Raw genomic sequence first — 25,575 nt, 5'->3', positions numbered from 1 at the left:
AGAGAAAGACACCTATTTGTACCCCGGGTTGCTTTTCTTCTAAACTCTGCACAGTAAGAAGGATCCAACATTACCGTTTAATACTGAGCCCAGCTGCCTTAACACTTATATTTTGGGTAGACGAGAGGAGGATTCATTGTGCACAGGTGGCTCAGAACATGTGACGGAGGCACCACCACCGGGTGGCTGGATTCTATTCTGAGCAGTGGCTCAACGTCCTAGAGGCAGAAATGGAACTGTAAAGCCCACAGGTTCCTGGCTAACTCCTCCTGCTTGCTCTACCCCTGGGAACCTGGGACTTCTACATTCCTACCTTCTACCTCCCCTGCCTCTTCCTGTCCCCTCCATTGTCACCTTTCTCTTTGATGTCCTCTGAACCCGCCTCCTCTTTCCCACTCCCTGATCTCAGTCCTGCCGCCGCGTCACTCATCCTCTGTTCTCCCTGCCCCACTGCGGAGCCTTGGGGTACCCCCTTTGCTAACTTCTCCCTTCGAGGTTTTCAATTCATGATAGCCAAGGAGGAAGCATGAAGGGGCAGGACCAGCAGAAGCATCTGGCAGAATAAGTGGTCAGCCCACTCATCATCAGGCAGTCCTGCCATTCCAAGTGCACTCAGTAATCATTCTGAAAAGGAAGGGCAAGAGAGCTGCAGTAATGGCCCTGTGAGTCCCTGGTCACCATTTGGTTCAGAACCGGGAATGGAGCAACGTATAGGTGGTCTTAAGGGCCCAGTAGCCCCATGATTCTGTGAGTCTCAGATCAGACCTCCTCAAGCTGATCCTTTCAGTATCTCTCAGGGGACCCAATTCCTAGTCAATCCAGAAACTTGTGTTTGAGTTGTAGGTGTTTATAAGACCAATAGCCCATATTTAGTGAGGGCTTACTATGTGTCTGCACGCTCTGAAGAGCTTCACATGCAATATTTTATGTAACTCTCACAGAAACCCTCAGTGTAGGTCCTGCTGTTATCTCCACTTGACAGATGAGCAAAGTGAGGCCCAGAGAGGTTCAGTAATTTGTTGAGGCCACATAGTAAGTGGGGCACGAGGATATGAATCCAAGCAATCTAAAGCATACACAGCTGGGAGTACTAAAGCAAGTAAAAACCTCTTTCCTTCAACGATTTTACAGTTTAGTAAAAGCAGAATATGATAAGCGTTCTAAGGGTCTACTTAACTAAGTGCCAGGGGAGGAGTGCAAATGAGAAAGAGAGCACACCAGGTTGGTAATTGAGGAAGGGCCTCATGGAAGATTCTGGATGGAATGGAAAGCAGGTTCCCCCAGGCAGAGTCACTAGCAGGACTAAAGAACGGGGAAGGGAAAGCATATTATTGGAACTCACAAGCAAACAGTAGGTAATCCAAACCAGAACCAGCCTCAGACTCTCATTTGTACTTTCTTCTCTCAATTATCGGTGCCTTCCCCGCGCCCTGCCAGGGGAGGCTCAATCATGTCTCCTAAGAATGAAGTACTGTTTTCCAACAAAACGCCCCTTCCCCCACCCTCCACAGGCAACAAAAAGCCCAAGTAGCTGCCTCATGAAAACCTGAAATAAATATTCCAGTCAGAAGAAACTCGAAAAGAATCCACTGAACATCTTTGTGTCCTCAGAGCCAATGACATTGTCCTCATAGGTTTATCAGGTATAATCAGCCTTTGTTGAATTAAAGAATAAATGAAGCAAAACCTCAAGTGATGATCACACCTAAAAGCTATAGAATTATTTAAGGGTTTACAAAATGCTCTAACATAATTGTGTCTCCTTATTCTCTCAACAACCCTATGAGGGGGTAATTTCGTTCCCATTATATGGATAAGAAACCTGGGAAGGTCGTCTCTGGTCCCACAAGCACTAGATGAGCTAAATTAACTCAAGTAAAGCCCATAGCCTTTACAAAGTCTCGATGAGAACTCTATCACACCTAACTGAGGAACCCAAGGCTCCAAGAGATTGAACGGCGTACTCATGGCCACACAGAGCTTAAATGGCAGCGCTGGAACTAGAATTCAGAACTCCCCTCCCAAAATGTATACTCTTCCCTCTGGTTGGCTACAAAATCACTGGAATACAACTGTGAAAAATGGAAAGCATTTTGCTTTATTTTATTTTGCCTTATTGGTGTCCAAAAACCAAAACTACAATGGTAAAAAAATATTGGGACAGCAGCTCCCTAACCTGATGGAAAGATAAATTTGCAGAATTAACTGGAACATTGTATTCAGATCTCCTTTTATTTTTTTTAAGCCATTCTCACACACAGAGTTCTTCTTTATCTTCTTTATAATCTACGATAATGTCTTTTCTTTTTTTTTGTAGTCCCAAAATAAAAATCCAAAATGGCTTATGCAGTATGAGTATACTTAAGGGAAAATATGTTGATAAGGACAAAAGTCAGAATGAAGTCATAAAAATGAAAATGTATAAGATTACAGGTAATATTTTTATTTAAAATTTAAATTTCAGATCCAGTAAATGCATGTTGAACATTAACATGAACTAGATATATTATTGTTTTTGTTTTTTATAATTAAAGTGAGTTGAGAAGAATAAGAAAAAGATGATGAGAAAGAAGAGAAGGAGAGGAGGAGAATAATAATGGACATCACGGCATTTACTTATGGATAGGCCCTTTCTTTGGTTGAAAAAGAATCCTTGCCCATATATTTCACCCCCACAAATTAGTAATTGCTTATAACCAGAACATGACTATTTGCTTTTTTTTAACATAGAAAATAGTGCATTGCACCTTTGCTATTTAGCAAGAAGCTTCTTCTTCAATACAGCTCAGACAAATCTTTAAAATTTAAAAGAATCTTTAAATGTAAATTTTAAAGTTTAAAAAAATCTTTCTCTGGAAGTTCCAAACTTTCTACTGTCTCACATATTTAAAAAATGGGCAGAGGAGAGTTTATTTGCAGAAATTAGAGTGAAACACGTAACTATGATTTGAAGCTATAAAACTTAAAACAACAAAGAGGGCAATTAGACCACAAAATGGCCTCTCTTGAAGGATGTCCAAGAAGGGTGCTGAAAAGGACAAGATGATAAGCACTCATGATGGGTCAAGAGAGAGGCAAGCCCACCCTTGGTCAGGACTGGAGTTTAGGTCAAATTAAGCTTTCTTGCCCTTTCTTTTCTAAAGGTGAAAGTTTCAATTCTTGGAACAGAAGAATTCCTTTGTTTTAAAACAAAAATTTTACTATTGTAAACACCTAAAACTTGAACGCCCTTTTGTGGAGGCGATCAGAGGATGCATTTTTAGATAAGCTAAACAATTAAATTCATGTAGTGTTCAAATATGCTCATGTCCAATAAGGGGTTTATTTCTACCACCAGATAAAAAAAGCAAAACAAAACAAGAGCATGCTGTCAAGGAGCGGGGTAAGGTCTGCCTGGCTCCCAGGGTCCGAGTTCTGGCGAAAGCAAGACCTCTACAGTACGTTTTTCTCACACAGTTTACTTGATTCTTCTAAGGCAAGTCAATTTCATTGTGATAATTGAGTTATACTCTGTACTTTTATTCCTGGGCCTAAAATAAACTAGGAGCTCTGGAAATTCAGCTCAAATTTGTTTTAGAATTAAAAGAGAATTTAAGGGCAGTAGGGGTTCCTTATCTGGAAAACAAAGGTAACTTCTAAACATGCAAGCTAATTAGCCATTCCAGGCAAGCTCCCTTCCTTGCTTACAATGCACTGATAAGGTGACATAAATCAAGTTAAATGTTTTAATTTTGGACAGCTAAAGGTCATGCATTGGCATTGGGTGCAACATTCTGTGATCACTGCAATTCCAGCATCCAAGTCTGGAGGCCCTAATGTGGAAGCCCAGGCTCAAGGCAATTAGGGCGACTGTTCTAATAGAGTCAGGAGTAGCATATGGTAATGGTTAGTGGTTAGGAATAAGATCAAAACCCACAGGGCCTGGGTTTAACACTTGGCTCTTCTGTTGACAAGCTATTCGATGGCATTGTGCCACTGCTTTCTTATCTGTAAAATAGAAACAATAATAATAGTACATAACCTGCCCTCATTGGGCTAATGTGCACATTAAATGAGTTGTCATATAAAGAGTCTGTAATATTGTCCAGTGCATGGCCTGAGCTGTATCAATAAATGCTAGCTGTTATCATCACGATCTTTGTGACGTGGTGTCCCAAGATTTATCTCGATGCAATAGCTGCGAAGTGAGTCTCTTCAGAGACCTGTGAATGTTGCTCCCCAGATACAAGCCCTCTCACAGCCTCTGCCAGCGGATGCCGGGGAGCGGGGAGGCACATCAGTACTGCCAGCAATTACAGCAGTTCCCCCATAAAAGCACTTGTTTGTCCTTGCAAATAGTTTTGTAGGCGCTGAGTTGCTAGACATGGAAAAACTTCAAACAAAGTGACCTGATCAAGAGGCACGGCAGAGTTTTGGCATCTGGAGAACTCCCTTCCTCACTCATCCGGAGATTAAACCCACAGAGCTATCATTGTAGGAGTCAGACATCAATGGAGATAAAAACATCATCTTTGTTATTGATAAAGCTGTTGGAGATCAGGCTTTAGGTCTGTGGGCTGAATGGGCTTGCTAATACTTCATTCCCATTAGACTCATCTAGTCATAGACACTGGATGCTCTAAACTACCTGGACCCGCCCCCAGCCCCCACCACGGGGAGTGGCTCCTGTCAAACGGGCAGTGAGAAGGAACAGGGCAGAACGCACTGTCTGCACACACGCAGAGCCCAAAGAGAAAGGGAAGGAAGGAGGTGCTGGGTCATGCACACAACTCCCTGTCTCCAAACTTGGCAATCAGAGAAGTCACTTCTGAGAGAGGGGAATGAGCAAAGCAGGGCAAGATGCTGAGAGTGTTATTTTGGGGCTGTCCCTCCAAGTGAGAATGCAAAGGACAGGATGTAGGGAAGAGTGGAGAATGAGCATTCCCACCCCATCACGTAGCCACAATAAAAAGGCCACATCTGTACTGTCCAATAAGGTAGCCTCAGGTCACACATAGCTATTTAAATCTAAATTAACTAAAATTAAATAAAATTTAAAATTCAGCTTCCTCAGTTGCCTTAGCCACATTTCAAGTGCTCAGTGTCCACAGGGGGCTACTGGCTATCACACTGGACAGCACAACTATAGAAGATTTCCTTCACTGCAGAAAGCTCCATTGGACAGTGCTGGGACGTGTGGATCACTGACTTCATGGGAACTTGTCTAAATGCATGATTCACTTCCAACAATGCTACCAGTGCACCCATGACACTGGTCTCTTTTCACCTGATGCTTGCACTTACACTTGCCTTTCATGCCTTATTCCGCAGAAGGTTTTGCAATAGCAAGCTAGCATGTATACTATAACATGGCAAATATAACTAAATTAAAAATGAAGACCAAGGGAAGTACAGATTGGAACATCAAGGCTAGTGGGCAAGTTGGAGCATAAATATGCTGGTCTTGAGGTACAATGAGGTTAGGAGATTTGAGACATAAATTTGACTCTTGCCTTTCTGGGACTCACCCCAAAGAATGTGATAAATGAACATACTATAATATAGTGTTAGTAAACAAGTGAGTTCAAGCTAATAGTTACCCTTGTTAGAGCATATCCAGGGGACTCTCAAAATGCACTGTCTTTACTGACTACCTGAAGTTGAAAAGTACCTGGCATTGCCCCTGAAATACTCAATTCCAAATAGAATAATAGTTAAATGTACAGCATACTTTAATTTTTGCTAATTCCACTACAATCTAGCACCACACCTGGCATAAAGTAGTTGCCAAAAAAACTTTTGAATGTACACATCTTAGAATTCCACATATACCAGTTTTAAAAAAAAGCTAAGGTTATCCACTTAGAAGCACCAAATCTCTTTCACTGTAATCATTTTCATTGAAAGTAGAACTACAATGAGTTCCATGGAGTTCTTTCTTCTTAAGCAAAGAATCCTGGATATATGTGATCTTTTCTTAATTAGGGCATATAGATGTTTATTAGTATCCCATTGATCCAGAACAGCTGAATTTTGGAAATTTATATCCACTTTCCTTTTTTTTTCTGTCTTCTTTCTCACAAAAGAATGACATTTATTCATCCAGCCAACATTTACTGTATGGCCCCTACGATCCAACATGGCGCTATGTGTTAAAGACGAGGTAAACTGATATGCTCTTTGCCTTCAAGAATCTTGTAGTCTAGTCTCAGTTCAGACAGAGAATCGCAGCATGTAAGGGCTGGAAGGGATCTTTGAGATCGCATAGTGGTCTAGCACCCTGATTTGACACATGAAGAAACCAAAGGAAGAGAAGCTAATATGCTGTCACTGAGGGAAGAGATTGAAGACTCAGTCTCCCCCAATTCCCCATCCAGTGTCCTCACTCTCTCTGCCTCCATCTTCCCTACAGAGTATGTTCTTCTAACAGATGCCACCCCCTAGTGCTCCTAATCTTTAATGAGCTGGAAAAGAAGCTGGACAAGCTAATTTAAATTGTGTCTAATATAAAATAAACAGATTGTGGGGCCGGCCCCGTAGCATAGTGGTTAAGTTTGCACACTCCATTTCGGCAGCCCAGGGTTCATGGGTTCAGATCCCAGGCATGGACCTACACACCACTCATCAAGACATGCTGTGGCGGCATCCCACGTACAAAATAGAGGCAGATTGGCACAGATGTTAGCTCAGCAACAGTCTTCCTCAAGCAAAAAGAGGGAGATTGGCAACAGATGTTAGCTCAGGGCCAATCTTCCTCACCAAAAATAAATTAGATAGATAGATAGATAGATATATAGATAGATTGTAAGAACCTGGCCGACTTTCTTACATATAAGGAGCCCAGGTCACAGAGTGCAGACTTTGAGACCACTGTTTTGGTTTCTGTGACAATTTTATTTTTGGTTCTCAGCTATTTTCCAAAGAATTGAGGTTGTCAGAGAAATAAACACTTCTCTATTTAAAGTGTGAACTCTTTGTGAATGGCCTGTCCTCTGAGTAGTCCCCTTAGCATAGGTTCTTCAAGAGAGAGCATCAGTATACACACACTGCGCGTTAATGAAAGAAGACTGTTTCTGAAAGCGAATATTTAGGAGTCTCAACTGAGTTGGAGTTTTTTTGGGGGGAGTGGGGAGGAGATTAGCGCTGAGTTAACATCTGTGCCCATCTTCCTGTACTTTATATGTGGGACGCCTGCCACATCAAGGCTTGTTGAGTGGCATGTAGGTCCACACCTGGGATCCAGACCAGTGAACCCCAGGCCACCAAAGTAGAGCAGGCAAACTTAACCGCTACGCCACTGGGCCAGCCCCTGAGTTGTTTTTTTTAAATAAATCTTGGAGCCACATTTTTTTCCTGTGGGAAAATGTCTCATTTAATGAAGAACACAACTCAATATATAAAAATTGCACTCACAAATTTTCATAAGTAATCTAATATATAGCTTTTATTGCCCTTCATTTAATATGAACTATAGTTAATCACATATAATTTAGTTATTGAACTGACCCCTTGTATTTTATTAAGAAAATTGTAACATAGTCAGTTTGAGAATATAAACTATAGTGCATTAGATACACTAAGAAAAACTTCATAAATGGCATTTTATTAATTCGGAACAATCCATAGACGTTTTCTGATCACTATTATTTGGAAAAAAAGCATACATTTTCTCTTCCTATAGTTTATCTTTTCTTCAAATAGACTAATCCTATTCTTGAAGAATAGTATTCAAAATAGGTGAGAACAAACTTTTTTTAAAGTACTCGGAAGCATTTTAAAAGCTCTTAATTATATGAAACGATTTACAGCCTGATTTAAAATCTTTTGTATGTACTAATTTAAAAGATCATGAAGCAGATGGACACGTGATAATCAGTCATCCTTGTCTGAGTTACTATGTGATTGAAAGTAATTAATCAATACGTCTTCTAAAACATTTTATAATGGAGACTTTTTACTAATACATCCTGGTGTTCCTTCGTTAATTACTCTGAATTAGTAATGGATTTACTAAATTTACAAATGTAAATACTTCAGTACATATACCATTTTAATCTGAGGTAAATTCTTTAAACAAAACTAAATACTCACAGCAACAAATTGGTTATTTTCTAATTTAATGATGTCTCCCACTTTGACATTCATCCATTTTTCATTCTGCAGTCTAAGAACAAAAACAAAATTAATTTTTTTCAGGAACAGAAAAGAATCAAGGGAATGTATTCATAACAGAGAATCAGATAACAGAAGCAGATAAGACTTTTCTAGAATGCTAAACTCAAAAGACCTTACACAACAGTCTTCTATCTGCATGATATAGGAACTAAGGCCCCGAGAGGTCAAGTGATTTGCCCAAGGATACCCAGTGAGTTAGTAATATCTGCATGGCGAAACTCAAGATGCCTAACTCTTGGCTGTGTGTTCTCTCCACCACCCCATGGTGTCAGCTTTATAAAGCAGGTATTAACTCTTGCTTACATTTCCTTGGCCAGAACATTAAAAAAGGGGAGGTTAAAATAAATTCAATTACTGACATCCTTATCAAACTCTGTATTAATAGATATAGAAACATCACTGCCATTATCTCAGAAGTCTGTTTAACTGGAGGCAAGAAGTGAAAGAGGAGACAGAAGCAAGGAGAGTGGTCCAGGACAGTAGCTAAAGTGCAAGTAAGATGAAAAGAATAAAAATTTTGGAAAGGACAAGCACAACAATGGGTGATAAAAGAAGTCTTGGAAGACTGAATGAGAAAGACCACCTACAAATCAGCTATAAGCACGGTGGCTGAAGGACGGGCTTGATGGCATTCTAATGGCTAGGACCAAAAGCTCAGAGTTGAGAACAAAACAGCCAAGCTGCTGCTGCACTGCTTTCTTCCCGGCTCATGTATATAATGGAGCCCAAGTCTGCCCTTCACCAAGATCACAGGGGTTTGTGATGAAAAGTTATTGGGTCTAGTTGATCAGTCCCCTCATGACGAGTTAGGCAGACAGGCCATCTGGGAACAGACCACCTGTGGCCTGGGATGCTAATACTGTGATGCTAATCATCCCTTCTGAAATTTAGAAATGAGATATAAACCAGTTTTGTTTTCCAAGTTGGAAGCCTTCCTCGCACTTCCTTCTCAGCAATTCCCTTGTAGGAGAGAAGGCTGGGATGAGTAGGGCAGGTTCCCCCACAAGTCAAGGTGGGCAGGTTAATTTCATTGTGCAGTTTTTTAAAAACAACCTAATTTACTTGTTTTATAGGCTGGAAAATAGTTTTAAATATTTATAGAACTGTGAAATATGCCTCACACTATCAATGCTGCTGGGTCATCTGGCTTAAACATTCAAAGATTTTTCTTTAATATGGGTCCAAGTACATGTTGTTCTGGAAAGTTTTCAATTGCAGTATTTTCATCTCTAGCCAGAATTCAATCATTTTTCCAATGCCATACTTTTCTGCACTTTATCTAGTTCAATGACAACGGGAGAACCTAGGGAGGCTTCTAAATCTCATTTTATTTATTTTTACAGGTAAGGATTGTGTGTTCGTTTACCTCTCCTGGAGATACCTCCTTTGGAGCATTAGCAATATTTCTTGGGGACAGTATCTCAGATAAAAGTTGATGTGAATGGACTGAGATGGAGACCGTATCTTTATTTCTGGAAACTGCACTGATACTAAATTGCCCTGAAGTCTTCACTGAAAGTGCATCTTCTTTAGGAAGAAGCTGAGATGATATTAAGTTTCATTTCCAAACTCTATTCCTCCTTCCTACACACCAGAAGCTCTAGGAAGGACCCTACACTACTTCTTCCACCCAAATGGAAAATCAACCAAAGCAAAAAGGGAACCCTAGAGGATCTCTTACACATTTCAAAAGGCAAATTTGATAGTTCAGTCTGCACAGGTAAGAAGCAACAGCCACTACGTGGGAGAACAAACCAAAACCTGAGTTTTCTTTTATTTATTTATTTTTTAATTAATTTATTTATTTTTTTAATTGCAGTAACATTGGATTATAACAGTATATAGCTTTCGGATGTACATCATAATATATATCAAATTCTGTGTAGATTACATCATGTTCACCACCCAAAAACTAATTATACTCCATCCCCTCACATGTGACCCTAATCACCCCTTTTGCCCTCCTCCCCTACCTTCCCCTATGGTAACCACCAATCCAATCTCCAATGCTATGTGTTTGTTTGTCATTGTTTTTATCTTCTACTTATGAGTGAGATCATATGGTATCTGACTTTCTCCCTCTGACTTATTTCACTCAGTATAATACCCTCAAGGTCCATCCATGTTGTCACAAATGGCCGGATTTTATCGTTTCTTATGGCTGAGTAGTATTCCATGATTTTTCTTACTTAAATTCTCTCTGATTTGTTTTTCTATGAGCTCCTCTTCTCAAAAGGCCCCTTTGTTACTCAAGACATCCTCCAACATCTGCTCATCCTTGCTCACCTCCCCCTCTCCATCTATCCCCATGGAAAGTCCTCCTCTAAAAAAGGAGCACTCCGTATACTTTGCTTCCAAAGTCTTAGGACTAAAAGTATTCGAGATCTTAAAAACTTTCTGAAGGCCAGCCCAGTGGAGTAGTGATTAAGTTTGCATGCCCTGCTGTGGCAGCCCAGGGTCTGCAAGTTCAGATCCTGGGCACAGACCTACACTCCGCTTGTCAAGCCATGCTGTGGCGGCATCCCACATGCAAAAGAGAGGAAGATTGACATAGATGTTAGCTCAGTAACAATCTTCCTTAAGCAAAAAGATGAAGATTGGCAATAGACATTAGCTCAAGGCCAATCTTCCTCACAAAAACAAAAAGAAAAAAGAAAAAAAACAACTTTCTGGTATATGCATATACAAATTCCATGGGACACAATATCACTTCTGTGGTCTATGAGCTATGCAGAACCTTCACCACAATAATGCAGTTTAACAAAGTTTTTCTGAGGTTGAAGCAAAATATTGCTGTGAAGGTGTACAAGCATGGGATATTTCCTTAAAAGAAATATTACCCAAAACCAATTAGCAATCTGGCAAGAAACGGCAAGCGGTATTCCGTGGATGTTGACCCCAACTCTAGCCCTATTCAACTACCTCACCAACAACCTACACAACCATCTCACAGACACACCTGTCAGATCGGAGGACAGCACCCTGGCAAGAAAAGAGCACAACCCTTACAAAGTAAGATTATGAGAGAAACTCATCTTAATGACTTCTAGAAGTTACCAGAAACTGAATGAAGAGGAAAAGGAAGAAGTATAAAATAGATTATTTTAGAGAGGAGAAAGTAACCCTCTACAGATATAACTAGAGATTTGAAGAAAAAGGATCTGGAGATACTGGTAAACCATAGGCTGTGTGTAATGCCTTGGTTAAACCCTTTTTTGAATATATATCTATAGAACAATCAGTGTGTATAATACAATCAGAGGAGATTTTTTTTTTAATGTCGTTTCCTATTCTATCATAGTAGGTAATTATAACTGCACTGACTAGGACCTCAGAGATATATTTCAATGAGCACTAAGGCTCATAGCTACAGAAGTACCCAAGCTTACTGAACAAGTATAAACTGAAAAAGACCTGCAAATGAATTGAAATCGGTTATCTTTTAAATCCTACCATTTTTATTTCCTGCCCACCACCATTACCATTGACGACACAACATCAAAGACAGACCAGCAGGACTGGAGGGGAAGATAGGAAGGTTTGCTTTAAAGTTCATCTTTAAAATATTTCTAGAGCTCTTCTAAGATTTTAGCTTGTAGAGTAATTGCATTTCGTCATCATCGTGAAACAATGAAAACAGACGCTCCTGGCTCTCCACATGTGGTGCAGCTGTTCTCAGGGCTTGTGTGTGAAGCAAGCCACATCACGGCTCTGCGAAGGGGACACACGATGGCTTCGTGTGCTGGGACGGTGACACTTGGCTCCACAGACTCAGCACCTTCAAACTTTGCTTTTACCTTTGCGAAGAAAAGCCCTTCCACTCTCGTGGAGGAATTGTAGCATATAAATATTCCAAATGCAAGTTTCTTCATGTAATTGCACTGAATCAAGAAATTTCAAGATTTTAAAATATGCTTCAACTTTCATATCATCATATAATTATTTCAGGTTTTGAAATGGACATAATCTAGTTAATGCTTCTTTGAACCAGATTTTTCAAAAATAGATGGAGTAATAAGATAGCCTTTATTTTAGTAAACTCACAAGACAACTGCTAAATAATAAGCCAAGATTCAAGTAATGGACTCAAAAAATTTAAATTCCCAAGGCACCATAAAACATATGGGATTTAATTGCCACACAATGTTGACCAGAATTACTTTAAGGAAAGAATTTTTAAAAATACACTCGCTATATATCTACTCTCAGAATATCAGAGAATCTGAGTTCTGGGAAAAGGTGATGAGAGACAGCAACTGTGTCTAATAATCGTTGATAAATGGTCTGAACCTGCTTCTTTCTAATGAGGTCCACCATACTGTTAGGCTGTTAGGCTTTGCTAAGAACCTCCTCGAGAAAATGAGATTGAGACGGCACCAACTACGCTCCATGACTCTGAACTATTGGCTCCAGAGGCTATCAATCAAGTCTTTACCTTGAGCAAGATACCAAGCCCATTGCTGAAGCTTAACGGACAGAAGGAGGAGATCTTCAATGGTCTCCTCAAGCTACTGCCATCCTTTCCACAATCTAACGCTCCTGATTGCCCATTAGCAACAGATTCCTGAAAAGAGGATTTCCCCAAAAGCTACAGAAGACGTGTTGGTGTACTAGAGAGAGAAGATAAGAAAGAAGGTCAGTATAACTGACCCGCCCTAGATAACCAATTAATCCACATATATTGAGCTGGGTTTCTTCTTTCATCTAAAGCCCATGTCAGATCTATAACATACCAAAGTATTCATCTGCTCATAGAGACTGTGTTTTATTCACCTTTGTATCCTTAGGACCCAGAATAATGCCTAGTTCATAGTAGGCACTCAATAAATATCTGTTGATTGAGTGATAAATAAATTAATGAATGTAGAATCATTTCCAAAAACACTTGTTGAGTGATAGCATTTCCCTGAGTGTCTAATAACAATTCTAGCAACGAACATTTACCGAGTGCTTACCATATCCAGGACTGAGCTGACTCCTTAATGCATAGAGCTGCCAAATAAAAATAAATGACTCCCAATTAAATTTGAATTTCAGATAAACAACAAATAATTTTTTAGTATAAGCATGACTCATGTAATACTTGGGAAATAGTTATACTAAAATATTATCATTGTTTATCTGCATTTCAAATTTAACTGGACATCCTATATTTTCATTTGCTCTATCTGGCAAAATGATTCATGTAAGTTCTCATTTAATCCTCACAACAACTCTATGAGATAGGTACTGTTGCTACTCCCATTTTAGAGATTAGAAAACTGAGGTTCAGAGAAATTGAGTCATCTGCCCCATATTGTAACATCTATCAAAAACGTAAATGTTCACACACTTTGATACAGATTCTCTACTTTAAAAAACCGATCATACAGGTGCTCAAAGATGGATGTATAAGGATGTTTATTGCAGTACTATTTGTAACAGCAATCTATTAGAAACCATCAGTGCCCATTGATAAGGATTAGAGAGATGTACCACGGTACACCCATTCAATCACGGCTCACCTACTTAATGGAATACAATGCAGCCACTAAAAAGAATAAAGTAGATCTCTGTGTACTGAAATGAAATATTCTCTAAGCTACATTTTTAGGTTGAAAACAAGCACGTGCAGAACACTGTATATGCATGGTAAGATTCTGTTTTGAAACAAGGATATACCTACACATACCTCAGTTCTTACAAGCATAGAAAATTTTTTAAAAGACACACAAAAAACCGTTCAGCGGTTGCCACTAGAGAAAGGAAATGAAAAGGAGAACTGAGATGGAAGGGACACTTCGGGTTTTTGTATACTTTTTTGTACTGTTTGAATTTTTGGCATTGCATATAGTGGTATTTTAAAGGCCAGTTGGGGAGGAAAAAAATAGGAGAAAAGAAAACTCTTCCAAGGTCACATGTGAGTGGCAGAGCCACTGGAACCAGAATCTCTCTGAGTACAAAGCCCGTGCTCTTAATAAATCTATATTTATCACTCTTTTTCACTTAACTTTCTATGATAAGTATATATTGTCTATTCAGAAAGAGAATGGACCATAAGGAGCTGAAGGAATTAGATCACAGCAATAGTGCACACTCCCAGGGTTTACAACCAACCAATCCAAAGACAGCTTGCAGGCACGGTCCCCCGACACAAATGTTCAGTGGACAGCAGCAATTTCTGGTTCTTATCAACCCCACTGCTGTCAGAGCCACACGAGAGTAAGACATACAGCTTGGCCCTAATCCTCCAACAACAGACTAGTGAACAGGATTTCATTACATGGAGAATGAACATAATACTCATATCTTCGGAATCTACTTATTTTGAAGGATGCAGATGTTTTCCTCCTTCTCTCTTCTTATTAGCACAATGCTTATGCTGAGACAGAATCACACGGGGAGATCTGTGATCAGCTGCTGAAGACACTGTCTCACCGATTTGGCCGGGGGGCAGGGTGGGAAAAAGGGGAGATGACACAAGATGTAGTCCTACAGCATGGATAATTTAGATTAACAATTTGCTGAGAAAAAGTCATCAATCTTATAAATGTCCTGCCTAATTTATGTAAATCCTTGTAGATCCTATTGTGCATTATTTGGATGCAGAAATACACATAAAATTTAGCCTTCTTATTTTGAAAACAGAATGACCAATTCACTTCCTAAGTTTTACCTGAACCATAAGCCTACTGAGAGCTGTGCAGGAAATGTATTCTCTCCCATCATTTCCCTTAAATGAAATCCCTCTCCTGAATTAGTCTCTTAAGATCCTTTCTGTCTTTCATAAATTCTTAGAGAATACCATCAAGAAATGGCTAATAGATGATGAGACCACACGGAAATCAGAAGAAAATTCTTTCAAAGAAGACTATTACATTTGCTTTCACACATGAATGCTGAAGGAAATAGTTCAGATTGACCATGGAGAAAACAGAGTTATTTAGGTCTAGGTCAGATTCCTGGGCAGCAGTTTCAGAAGGAGATCTTTGTGCAACAAGTTTACTGGGAAGTTCTCTTGGGATTAACACCTGTGGGGGAGTGAAGGAAAACTGTTGGGCAGAGGGAGGAGTTGGGCCTTGATGCAGTCACAACAAACACTCAGCCAAAACCAAGGGGAGTTCTGGAGCTGGAACAAGACTTCAGAGTTGGATCAAGGGGGCCAGGCCTTTATACCTTGGCATGGTCCAATCACTGGATGCAGTCTCACCCCAGCAAGGAAGGGTGACCTTGAGCAAAACAGCTCTCCTCAGCCAAGGGCAATTCCCAGAGAGGGCTGACAGCTGAGGGTTGTGTGTAGGCAGCGTTCCTGGTAGCTGGAGAAATATGTTCTGCAGTCTGGAAGGGGCATGCGGGTGGCACGGTAGAGCATCCACCACAAATTGAAAGCCCGCTTCCCAATATTGCTATTGACATGCTCTTAAATAAGAATATTCTTTTTTAATTCTAAGCTATTTCCTCCTTCACTAGTGCCAGTTTTGATTCCATAAAGTCAATACAACCAGCTGCCGTGAGTCTTTTTGCCCCCTCCCTCCATTTTCAAACTTTTGAGGAAAAATCTATAAAAGCTTAGGTCATCCAATTCACTCCTTTTTCCAATGATTAGTAAATGAAGCTGGAAATAAATTTTTATTACCTTTCCATTAAAAAATATTCTACAGATAACTGCTGACTACCCAAATATCCTAAGAATAATGTCTATAGGAAAAATAACTTTTTCTGAAATATTCCTTATACGAAGAACATATTTTGATGGGAAAAAATTTACAAGCAATCACCTTAGCCTGAGTAGATCAACCATTCTCTTCATCTCCGGTGCCACATCTTCTTTTGAGGAAATCAGAGAATATGCTCTTATCTAATTCAGTAGTGAATAACAACTTTTCTTTTTGAAAAACACTCCAAAAGAAGATAGCTCCCAATGTAGGAGAATAAAACCTGAATATCTTGGTTCTAGGATAAAAGGCCTATATTATGCTTTCCCATTGCCTCTAGTGGTATTCTTAATCAATTTTCCTATACAGGCCCAGATTAAGAGAGAATCAAATGTCTGTTAAGCCAGAAGAAATTAGTTATTTAACATGCCAAGTAATAATACATGCCACACCAACGCAGACAAAGTAAAGGCGTCTCTCAGTGGGATGATGTGGTTCGCTCTGGTCACAGAACCTAGTATTTCTAGAAACAGCATTCCTGATTCTGCAGCACAAAGGACAGCTAAGGATATCACTGGAAGATTAAGAGTTTATTTACTTACTAGATGTGTAGTCATGTTAACTCCTAAACACTTTCTAAGAAAATTTTAAAACATGACTTCACAGTAGGTTGTCATACTTATCATTTGGAGTTCCTCAGAAATAGGATAGCATGTAGGTAGAATTCTTAATTAGATCATCATCCACTGGCATGTGAGGTACCATCACCCTTCGTTAATGAGTTCCAGATGGTTCCACAAACACAAAATGAGCATTCTGAGCCAGGCACTGCATTGAGTATTGGAGCTACAACTGGAATTAGATACAGACTGTGGTTATCAAGAAACCTAGAGACGAGTGGGAAAATATAAACCCGGCTCTTAAATAACCCCAATTAAATCATCTTTGCCCTCTAATACCTGGAGCACGTGGATATTCTTCCAGTCAGCAATGAAGAGTACCTGTACTTCGGGAGAATGACCACAGGGTTAGACGGTTTGCCACGCAGCTGTCACCAAAATCCCAGTGAGAAAATTGATAGACCAGAGAAATTGTCAAATAAAGGATATCTTAACTTCTTTTCCTCAAGACAGTCCCAGCTTTGTCCCCTTGTACAGTGAGCTCATCAGAAAACTATACGCCTGGACCGTATTACTCTGGTCCCTCTGGACTTGGCTTCTCAGAATCATGACTTAACATCACGCCACCAGATTTCAATCAGGATTTGGTTGTGGTCATGAGTAAAATATCTCCGCTTTCGGAGGCTTCAACTATTATGTCATTCATATTTCTCTCAGGACCAGGATAAATCTTCTTGCTCACAATTACTAGAATAATTTCTTTCGTTGGGCCGTCAGTTTTGTACCCTAGACACTTTCATTATGAGGAGAAACAGAGTTCAAGGTAATGTTTCAAATTCATGAATGACACATCCTAGTGGATTGTTTAAACAAAAACTAGGAAATTTTATAGTAAAGACTGTCCTTTGGGGTTGACTCTGTAGGGACAATCTTGATATCTATAGAAACAAAATATTGTTTAGAATAGACCAGCAGTTGCAATCAACTTTTTAAAAATCCTTATATTCTTAAAGAGAAGAATCCTGACCTCCTATTTACCAAAGACGTGATGTAACATGGAAGAAAGAGTCTGTGTCATTAGAATCAGAAGACATGGACTTGGGTCCAAGTTCACCTCCAACCAGGCATGTCACCTGGGCAAGAAGTTGACCAAAATTGGAATTCCCTACCATGACCTACATTAATTGGCTCACAACAACCCCTCAGAATGCCTCTTTATTCATAAAACTGAGGTTTTAAAATGGGATAAACCCACCTGACATTTAAACACGGCATATCTATCACGACATCTGTAAGTTTTATATCAGATAAATTTATGAAAGAACTTTGTAAACTATAACATAATATATACCTTAAAGTATTGTGACTATTTTTTTTATTATAAAGTACCTCATTATAAGGATGGTACATTCCAATTTTTATTTCAAGTCTTCAGAAGACCTATCTATATCCAGTATCTCCTCTTCTGGATTAGTCATGCTTTCCCTAATCAGAATTTGTCTCTATCCTTCAACTGCAATCTCTCTTCCTTTGCTAAATCCAAGGATTCGTTCTCAGTCTTCACTTTTCCCAGCACAGTTACTCCCTCCTGCTTCCACACTTTCTTTGCTTTAAATCCAGAGCACCACATTCCCTTAGTTTTCTTCCTACTTCATCAGTCCCTCCTTCTCAAACCCTTAGCCAGCCCTTTCTCATCTTCCCATCTTCAAACCTGGGCGTGCCCCAGAGCTCCTCTCCCCACTATCTAGCATCTGGGCTCTCACCCTATTTGGCCAGATGACTTTCAAATATATCTTTAGACCAGACCTTTCCCCTAAGTTTCAAATGTCCATTCTACATCCCTACAGAACGACTAATATCTCAATAGAACTCTGATTTCCTAGTCCAGGCGAAAAAAACAACCACCGCCACAATAACATACTTCTTGCCCAGTTTTCCCCATCTTGGAACCTCAGCCAAGAACCACTCCTCCTTTCTCTCTTCACACCCACTCAATACAGCAGCACTCATATTGGCTCTACCTTCAAAATGCATCTCAATTTACGGGTATTGGATGATATTAAGGGAGTAGTGCTACTTTATTAGGTATAGTAATGGTATTATGGCTGGATATACTATAAGTTCTTATCTGCTCAAGAGAAACACTAAAGTGGTATTTACTGACAATATCATATGATATATAGGATTTGCTTTTAAAATACTCCAGAAAATAAAAAAATGAGAATGGATACAAAAATAGCAGGCAGTTGGTGGTGGCTGCAGCTGGGTGATACATAAATAAGAGTTCATTGTAATGTTATATTTTCATGTGCTTGAAAATCCGTAATAAAAAATATTCAGGGTCTGGCCCGGTGGCGCAGCAGTTAAGTGCACATGTTCTGCTTCGGTGGCCCAGGGTTCACCAGTTCGGATCCCCGGTGCAGACATGGCACTGCTTGGCAAGCCATGCTGTGGCAGGTGTCCCACATATAAAGTAGAGGAAGGTGGGCACCAATGTTAGCTCAGGGCCAGGCTTCCTCAGCAAAAAGAGGAGGATTGGCAGCAGATGTTAGCTTAGGGCTGATCCTCCTCAAAAAAAATAAAATGAAATGAAATAAATAAAAAAAATAAAAATAAAACTGTTAAAAAAAAATAGAACTATTCATACTTCTTCTCTCCTCACCTCCAAGTCCATGGCATCATCATCTCAACTGGACAACAGTAGGAAACTCACAATTTGTCACTTCCATTCTGCTCTTGCCCCTCTCTGCTGTTCACTGTTCACACAGCAGCCAGGGAAATCTCTTTGTCACACCATGTCATTCTTCTGCTTAAAACTCTCTCATGGCTTCTCATTACATTTAGCACAAAATTGGAATTTCCTACTATGATTTATAAGAATTGGCTCTTGCCAACCCCTCAGAACCTCCCTTAATCACAATGCTCTAGCCACAGTAGACATCTTACTGTCAAGTTCATTGCCACTTTGGGGACTTGATACTTATTGTTCCTTTTACCCAAGATCTTGGCATGGCTAGCTCCCTCTCAACTCAAATATCATCTCCTTCTCTGGCCACCCTATTTAAATCCATCTCCCCGCCTCCCATCCCATTGCTCTCTATCCTATTATCCTATTCTGTTTTCTTTGCTGCACTTATAACTACCTGAAACCATATTACATATTAGTATTTTGCTTACAGTCTCTCTTCCTCACTAGATAGTAGGCTCCTCAGGATAGGGACGTGTCTGTCCTGCTCATTTCTGTATCCCTAGTCTGGCACATATTAGGGGCTCTATACATATTTCTTGAATGAATATTTGAATGGACTAGTTTTTCACTTGGTTACCCATGCTGTGTTATTAGCATATTTAGTTCTAGGGCTGAAGTGAGTAATAGTTCCAGATGGCTACACCTGCTGAGAAAGCCCTAAAAATCCAGCAGAGATAACCATAAAGTCTGGAAAGAGGGTAAGGATAGGATGAATCAATGCAGGGCAAAGGATAACAGTTTCAAGAATAAAATCATTATTCATTTTCTTCAAAGTATGCTCTTCTGACTTACATTTCATATGGTTATAAGGCAAGATGCGCATCCCACAGGGATGCCAACTTCTTTCACATCTTTAAATTTCCAATTTCTTCTTTATGATTTATGTCATGAATGTACATTTCCGGTTGAAAGAATAAGTGGATTCTGCTGAAGTCAACACATATCGAGTACCGACTATATGTCAGGCAGTGGGCCAAGCACTGAGTGTAAACACAGGATGGTTCCCGCACCAAAGAGGCTCATGGTCAAGGGGAAAGCCTAGAATGGGCTGTTGAAATGCCGTGCTTAACTCTAGCCTGGTGATGTGTACATGCTGTTGGGAGCACAAAGAGGGTACCGATTGTTCTACCTCCCTGAAATAGATATTGGAGGGATTTCCAGAAATGATTAACACAAGAGCTGAGCCCTGATGGATGAAAAAGGGAGAAAGAAAAGAGCACATTGCAGGTTTAAGAAAAGCAAGACGTTCCATGGGATTGTAGATAATGTTAGGAAGGCTAGCTGGAAGCTTGATTGGAATAGGTGCTGTGATGGTAAGGATAGGGTATGGGAGTTACAAAGGAATTTTTAGCAGGAATATATTTTGATCTGAGTTGTTTTATAGAAAGAAAATTGTCAGGAATGTAGATGGCTTAGCACAACCCTGTCCTGCTTGGAGAAACTATACTCAACATACACACTACACCAGCTAAGACCCTGAAGCAACATCTCTGTGTACAATGTAGGGATGTCATTGTTTCCCACCGGAGGAATTGTTAGAAGACAAAATTTAAAATATATTCTGATGCCCCTTCATCAGGAATTGGGTCCATCCATCAGTGAACCCCATCGCAGAACACAAAAAAATATTATAGACCAACAATATGCAATGAATATAGACAAGTCACTAAAAAGAGAAATAATACAGTTAACAAATATTTGAAAAAATAATCACCTTCACTAGAAACTAGTGAATTTTAAAGCTAATGTCTTTTAAAAGACACCTGTTTATACCTATCCAGTTGGCCTAGATTTTCTAAAAGATAATACTCAAAGTTGTGATGATGTTGTGGAAAAACCACTCCTTTGTTCAAATGGGAGGATAAATGGCACAAACGTCCTACAAAGCAATTTAACAATATATATTAAGAGTCTTAAAAAAAGGTAAAATCTAGAGTCCCTAGAAATACAACCTAAAGAAATAATGAAAGATGCATACAACATTTACATTCCAAGTTGTTCGCCCAAGAGTTATGTATGAAATAAAAAATTAGAAACAAAAAATAATTATACAACAATAGCGGAATGAACAATTATACCACATCTATTATTTAGCTATCAAAACTACATTTCAAAGAATTTTTAAAGTTGTATATGAGTCGTGTCAAAATAAAAAAGTGGAATTCAAAATTGTATATGCTGCATGAGCTTTTTTGCATATATGCATATTTGCAAAAAACAAATAAACCAATACAACAATAAAGGATATACTTTTCTCTAAAAAGTAGAAATTTTGACTTTTCTGGGTTTTTTTACATTCTCTTTTTCTTCTTTTTTGTGAGGAAGATTAGACCTGAGCTAACATCTGTGCCCATCTTCCTCTACTTTTTATGTGGGACCCCACTACAGCTTGGCTTGACAAGCAGTGTGTAGGTCCACACCTGGGATCCGAACTGGGGGACCCTGGGCCGCCAAAGTGGAATGTGCAAACTTAACCACTGCACCACCAGGCCAGCCCCTTTTACCTTCTTAATTTTTTTTTTTTTTTGAGGAAGATTAGCCCTGAGCTAACTACTGCCAGTCTTCCTCTTTTTTGCTGGGGAAGCCTGGCCCTGAGCTAACATCCGTGCCCATCTTCCTCTACTTTATATGTGGGATGCCTGCCACGGCATGGCGTGCCAAGCGGTGCCATGTCCGCACCCGGGATCAGAACCGGCAAACCCCAGGCCCCTGAGAAGCGGAACGTGCGCACTTAACCACTGTGCCACCTGGCCGGCCCCTTAATTGATTAATTTTATTTAAAGACTCACTTCTCCCAGGAAGTCTCCTCTGACCCCTAGACTGGGCTAAGTACCCCCTCTTCAGTACTTCCATGGCAGTCCATGAATACCCCCATCATCCTATTCATTATAGTGAAACTATCCATTTTGTCATCTCTCCACAAAATGTGAATCATGAAACTAGCATGGCATGTTAATTATCACTGGTACACAGAAGATCCTCAGTATTTGGGGAACTAAGATAGACAGACCTACACATTCCTCTTTGGTTCAGAGCTGCCATATGTCTTGTTTCAATAGTGCTGGGACAATAATTCAAATGGCCTCAACAAGACTGAATCTATTGTTGAGCCTATCAGTCTTTCCAAGTCAAGCCAATAGGTTTGGAGACTAAGCAGCAACTGTAACATTCTCCCCTGTCCCGACCTGGGACATGAAGGAGAACTCCCAAACGAGTCCACTCTTTCTAGGCCCTGCTGGCCTCGGTAAGCCTGGCTCCTGGTGGGAGTCCCAGCACATCCGCTGCCCCGTGTCCACACACTGCAGCTCTCTATGTCCCTGGAACAGCTGGAAGCTTTGAGTTGAGAGCTGATACATCAAACTGTGGTTCCATTTCTCATGTTGTAGAGACAAGAGGGATGATAAAGGCCTTCTAATACAATTCCTTCATTTCTCTCTGGCATCTCTCAACTCCCAAAATCTCTACAATTTTCTGTCCCCTGGATATGTCTAGATGATGCTTTTTTGTCTGGACTAGACTGTGATTTTCTCTATTAGGAAGATGAAAGCTTTTTGCCAAAAAATTGCCCTTTTCATTACTTTCTGGAAAATTCTCTATCCTGGGCGCTCCACTCAGCTCCAGGATGACATTTTTCTACTTCAGAGCAACGACAGGCTGGTCTCACACTCCCCTAAGCCCTCTATGCTTTCTAGCTATCAGGGGGCTTCAGGCCTCATGGTTTTATTTGTATCCTGCAAAAACAGATCTAAACATGTGTATAAACAATCTTCTCTGTTCTGAATTTCTTTCCTAATCACAAGAGCCACCGCTGGAGTTGTATTTTCGATTTGGTTAATTTGGAGATTTCATGCTGGGGACGGTGGCCAATAATTGGGTACCACTGAGTAGAACTTCTATTAGTTCAACATTATCAGTACCAGATTGGAAACACAATGCCAACAAATCAGCACACCAGTTCTAAGTATTTGTGCTGTGAGCCCTTGCATATTTATTTGCATAAGCTCTGCTATAATCTCTGCTTTTTTAGACATCTCATATTCTAAAATGTTCTCTACTTAAAAGGGCCTATATTGAATGCCGTTTTTCTATCATTCAGGGTCTCTCGATTCCAGTGTTCTTTCTTCTCTACCCGCAGAAGAAGAATGAGAAAAGAGACACAGAGAAAGAACAAGATTTGGAATACAGACAAAAAAAGAAGAATCAGGAGATATTTGCTAATACAGAATGAAAGGAGGTCACTGGTAGTCTATGTACAAGAAAGAGTGACAGCATCTCTTTGCCTCGGCATCAAGAATTGAGGCCAAAGGCAAAAAAAAGAGGTTTTACAGAAGCACTTTCTGTAATGAAGGATTGAGTGAAAAAGAGAAAGCCCAAGAAAGAAAACAGGACATATGCTGAACAAGATTTCTCAAGTGAGCAGTGCTGTTGTGGCACGTTAGTGACCTAATGGGGAGCAAATCAAGGAAGCCACGTCACTTTTCCTACTTATTCTTTTTCCTGCACTTACTGGAAAATTAGGCTCTATTTGTCTTAAAAAATATTAACTTATTTCTATCACCCAAGTTTCAGAATAAAGCACTAAGTGAAAGAAGGCAAATTTCCATTAAAATCATGTACCTAACAACTTACATCGCTATGACCCCCAAAACCTAGTTCTCATAAAGCAAGTGTTGGCAGAGCAGAATCCTCAAGGGGTTAAACCTGGATTGTCCAGGCCCAGCTGACAGCAAACAGATTGCATGCAAGAGGTCAGTAATTTCCAGCAGATACCTAATAACTGAGTCTAGAAAGAAGAAAACCTCAGCTCTCTCCTTTTGGCAGAAAACTTTACTTTTTTACATTTTAAAACTATTTACAGTTCATATGGTTTCCAGATCTGTTCTCCAGAAGCGAGGGCACAGTTCCCTGCCTGGGTCTCTCAGCTCTCCACATGTGATTTCTCAGCAGCCAGCCAGATGAGGATTTGATTTGAAAATTGAGCCTTAAATTTAGCAGTGTGAAGAGGGAAAGTATGTCTGAACACACAAATGCCTGGAAAGGGGCAAGGTAACCAGATGAGGCGAGCTGGGTTAAAAGGATTCATTAGCCAGGCGATTTGGAAAGTCCTGCTGGAGGGAAATGTCTGATGCAGACACGAGGAAGCCCATCTCTGCATCCCCACCCAAGTGTCTGGGGCTGCCCAGGGTCCACACTTTTGGTTTTTTTTGACATGCTGCAACCCACGGGCAGCTGTGAAAGAAACAGTAAGCATTGCTTCAAATACTTCCTTGAGGTCTGCTAATTCAGAAATGAAGCCCAGATGGACTTAATCCTCTTCCTTTCTTTAAATGTCAGACACAGTTTCACGCATGTTAAGGTGCAGCGATGTCAGGGAGACCCCTAGTAACACTGAGCACTTGGATTACAGATGAGTTTGGTGTCCAATGACCCCACAGTAAACACTATTCTCCAGTGCCAATGATAGTAGACAATGATGAGTACAGAACACGCAATATGTGGCCATCTCCCCTTACCCCATATTAGTTTCAGGGAAGAAAGGGGGTAGGGAGAAGGGAAATACCTCAAAGATATTCTGATCTAGCTCAAAATGATTCATTTAATTCATTTTAATGCATTTGGCTCATCCACCATACAATTATTGAGCATCGACTACACGTAGGACACTGTTTAGTTAGGTGATGGGAATAAGAGATGATCTCAGGCTCCAGTAACTCACAATAGTATAAGGAAGGACAGACAAGTAGAGCAACAGGCAACCACCCTCTCCCACATCCACCCTGGCCCTCCTCCGCTGGCTTTTCCTCCATGCAGCAGGCATGAGCTTTTCCAACAGCAAATACTTCCATGTATTCTCTCTGTTCTTGGGGAAAAAACTCAAACTCTTAATGTGCCCTGCAGAGTCTGGCTTCTAACTGCCTTGCCAGTCTTGTCTCACACTGATCTCTCAGCCTTACTCTCTGTGCTTCTGCCACTCAGTCTCTCATAATCACATCCTCTTTCCCTCCACAGGGCCTTTGCACATGCTGTTCCCACTGTGTAATTCTCCTTCCCATCCCATCACCTCATCCTTGCCTAATTAACTGGCTATTAAGTAGTTATTAAGTTCTCAGCTCAAATTTACCACTTCCTCAAAGAATCCATTCCTAACTTGACTTACCTCTGCCCACTCACCCACACAGACAAAATAACTTTTCTTTAGAACCATAACTTTTTCCTTAGCAGCACTTGCCTCAGCTTGTAATTATACACTACTTAGCATGACTATTTTATTGTCTACATCCCCCTGCTAGACACTAAGCTCCATGGTTGCAGAGACCATGTCTGTTTGGGTTCACTGCATTTCCAGCACCTAACACAGTACCTGGCACATAACAAGCATCAATAAACATAGACAAATAAATGAGAGGTAAGAAGACCA

General features: G+C 40.2%; 1 protein-coding gene across 12 annotated transcripts in view; it reads right to left on the bottom strand.

The window, feature by feature from the left end:
• The window catches only part of ATP8B4 (ATPase phospholipid transporting 8B4 (putative)), a 216,324-nt gene that overhangs the window by 109,741 nt on the left and 81,008 nt on the right, over nucleotides 1–25,575 (bottom strand). For 11 of the 12 annotated variants that reach the window (XR_011528524.1, XM_070580607.1, XM_008534847.2 and 8 more), the window contains one exon: nucleotides 8,071–8,143. Coding sequence is in view for 11 of the 12 variants with exons in the window: in XM_070580607.1 (XP_070436708.1) it covers nucleotides 8,071–8,143 (73 nt within the window). In the remaining variant the exon portion in view is untranslated. Of the gene's footprint in view, nucleotides 1–8,070; nucleotides 8,144–16,747; nucleotides 16,932–25,575 lie in introns of those variants that run through there. The other variant, XM_070580656.1, reaches the window with a different exon arrangement.

Source organism: Equus przewalskii, chromosome 1 (genome assembly GCF_037783145.1).
Source record: "Equus przewalskii isolate Varuska chromosome 1, EquPr2, whole genome shotgun sequence".
Taxonomy (NCBI): Eukaryota; Metazoa; Chordata; class Mammalia; order Perissodactyla; family Equidae; genus Equus; species Equus przewalskii.
This window is presented reverse-complemented; position numbering and strand designations above follow the sequence as displayed.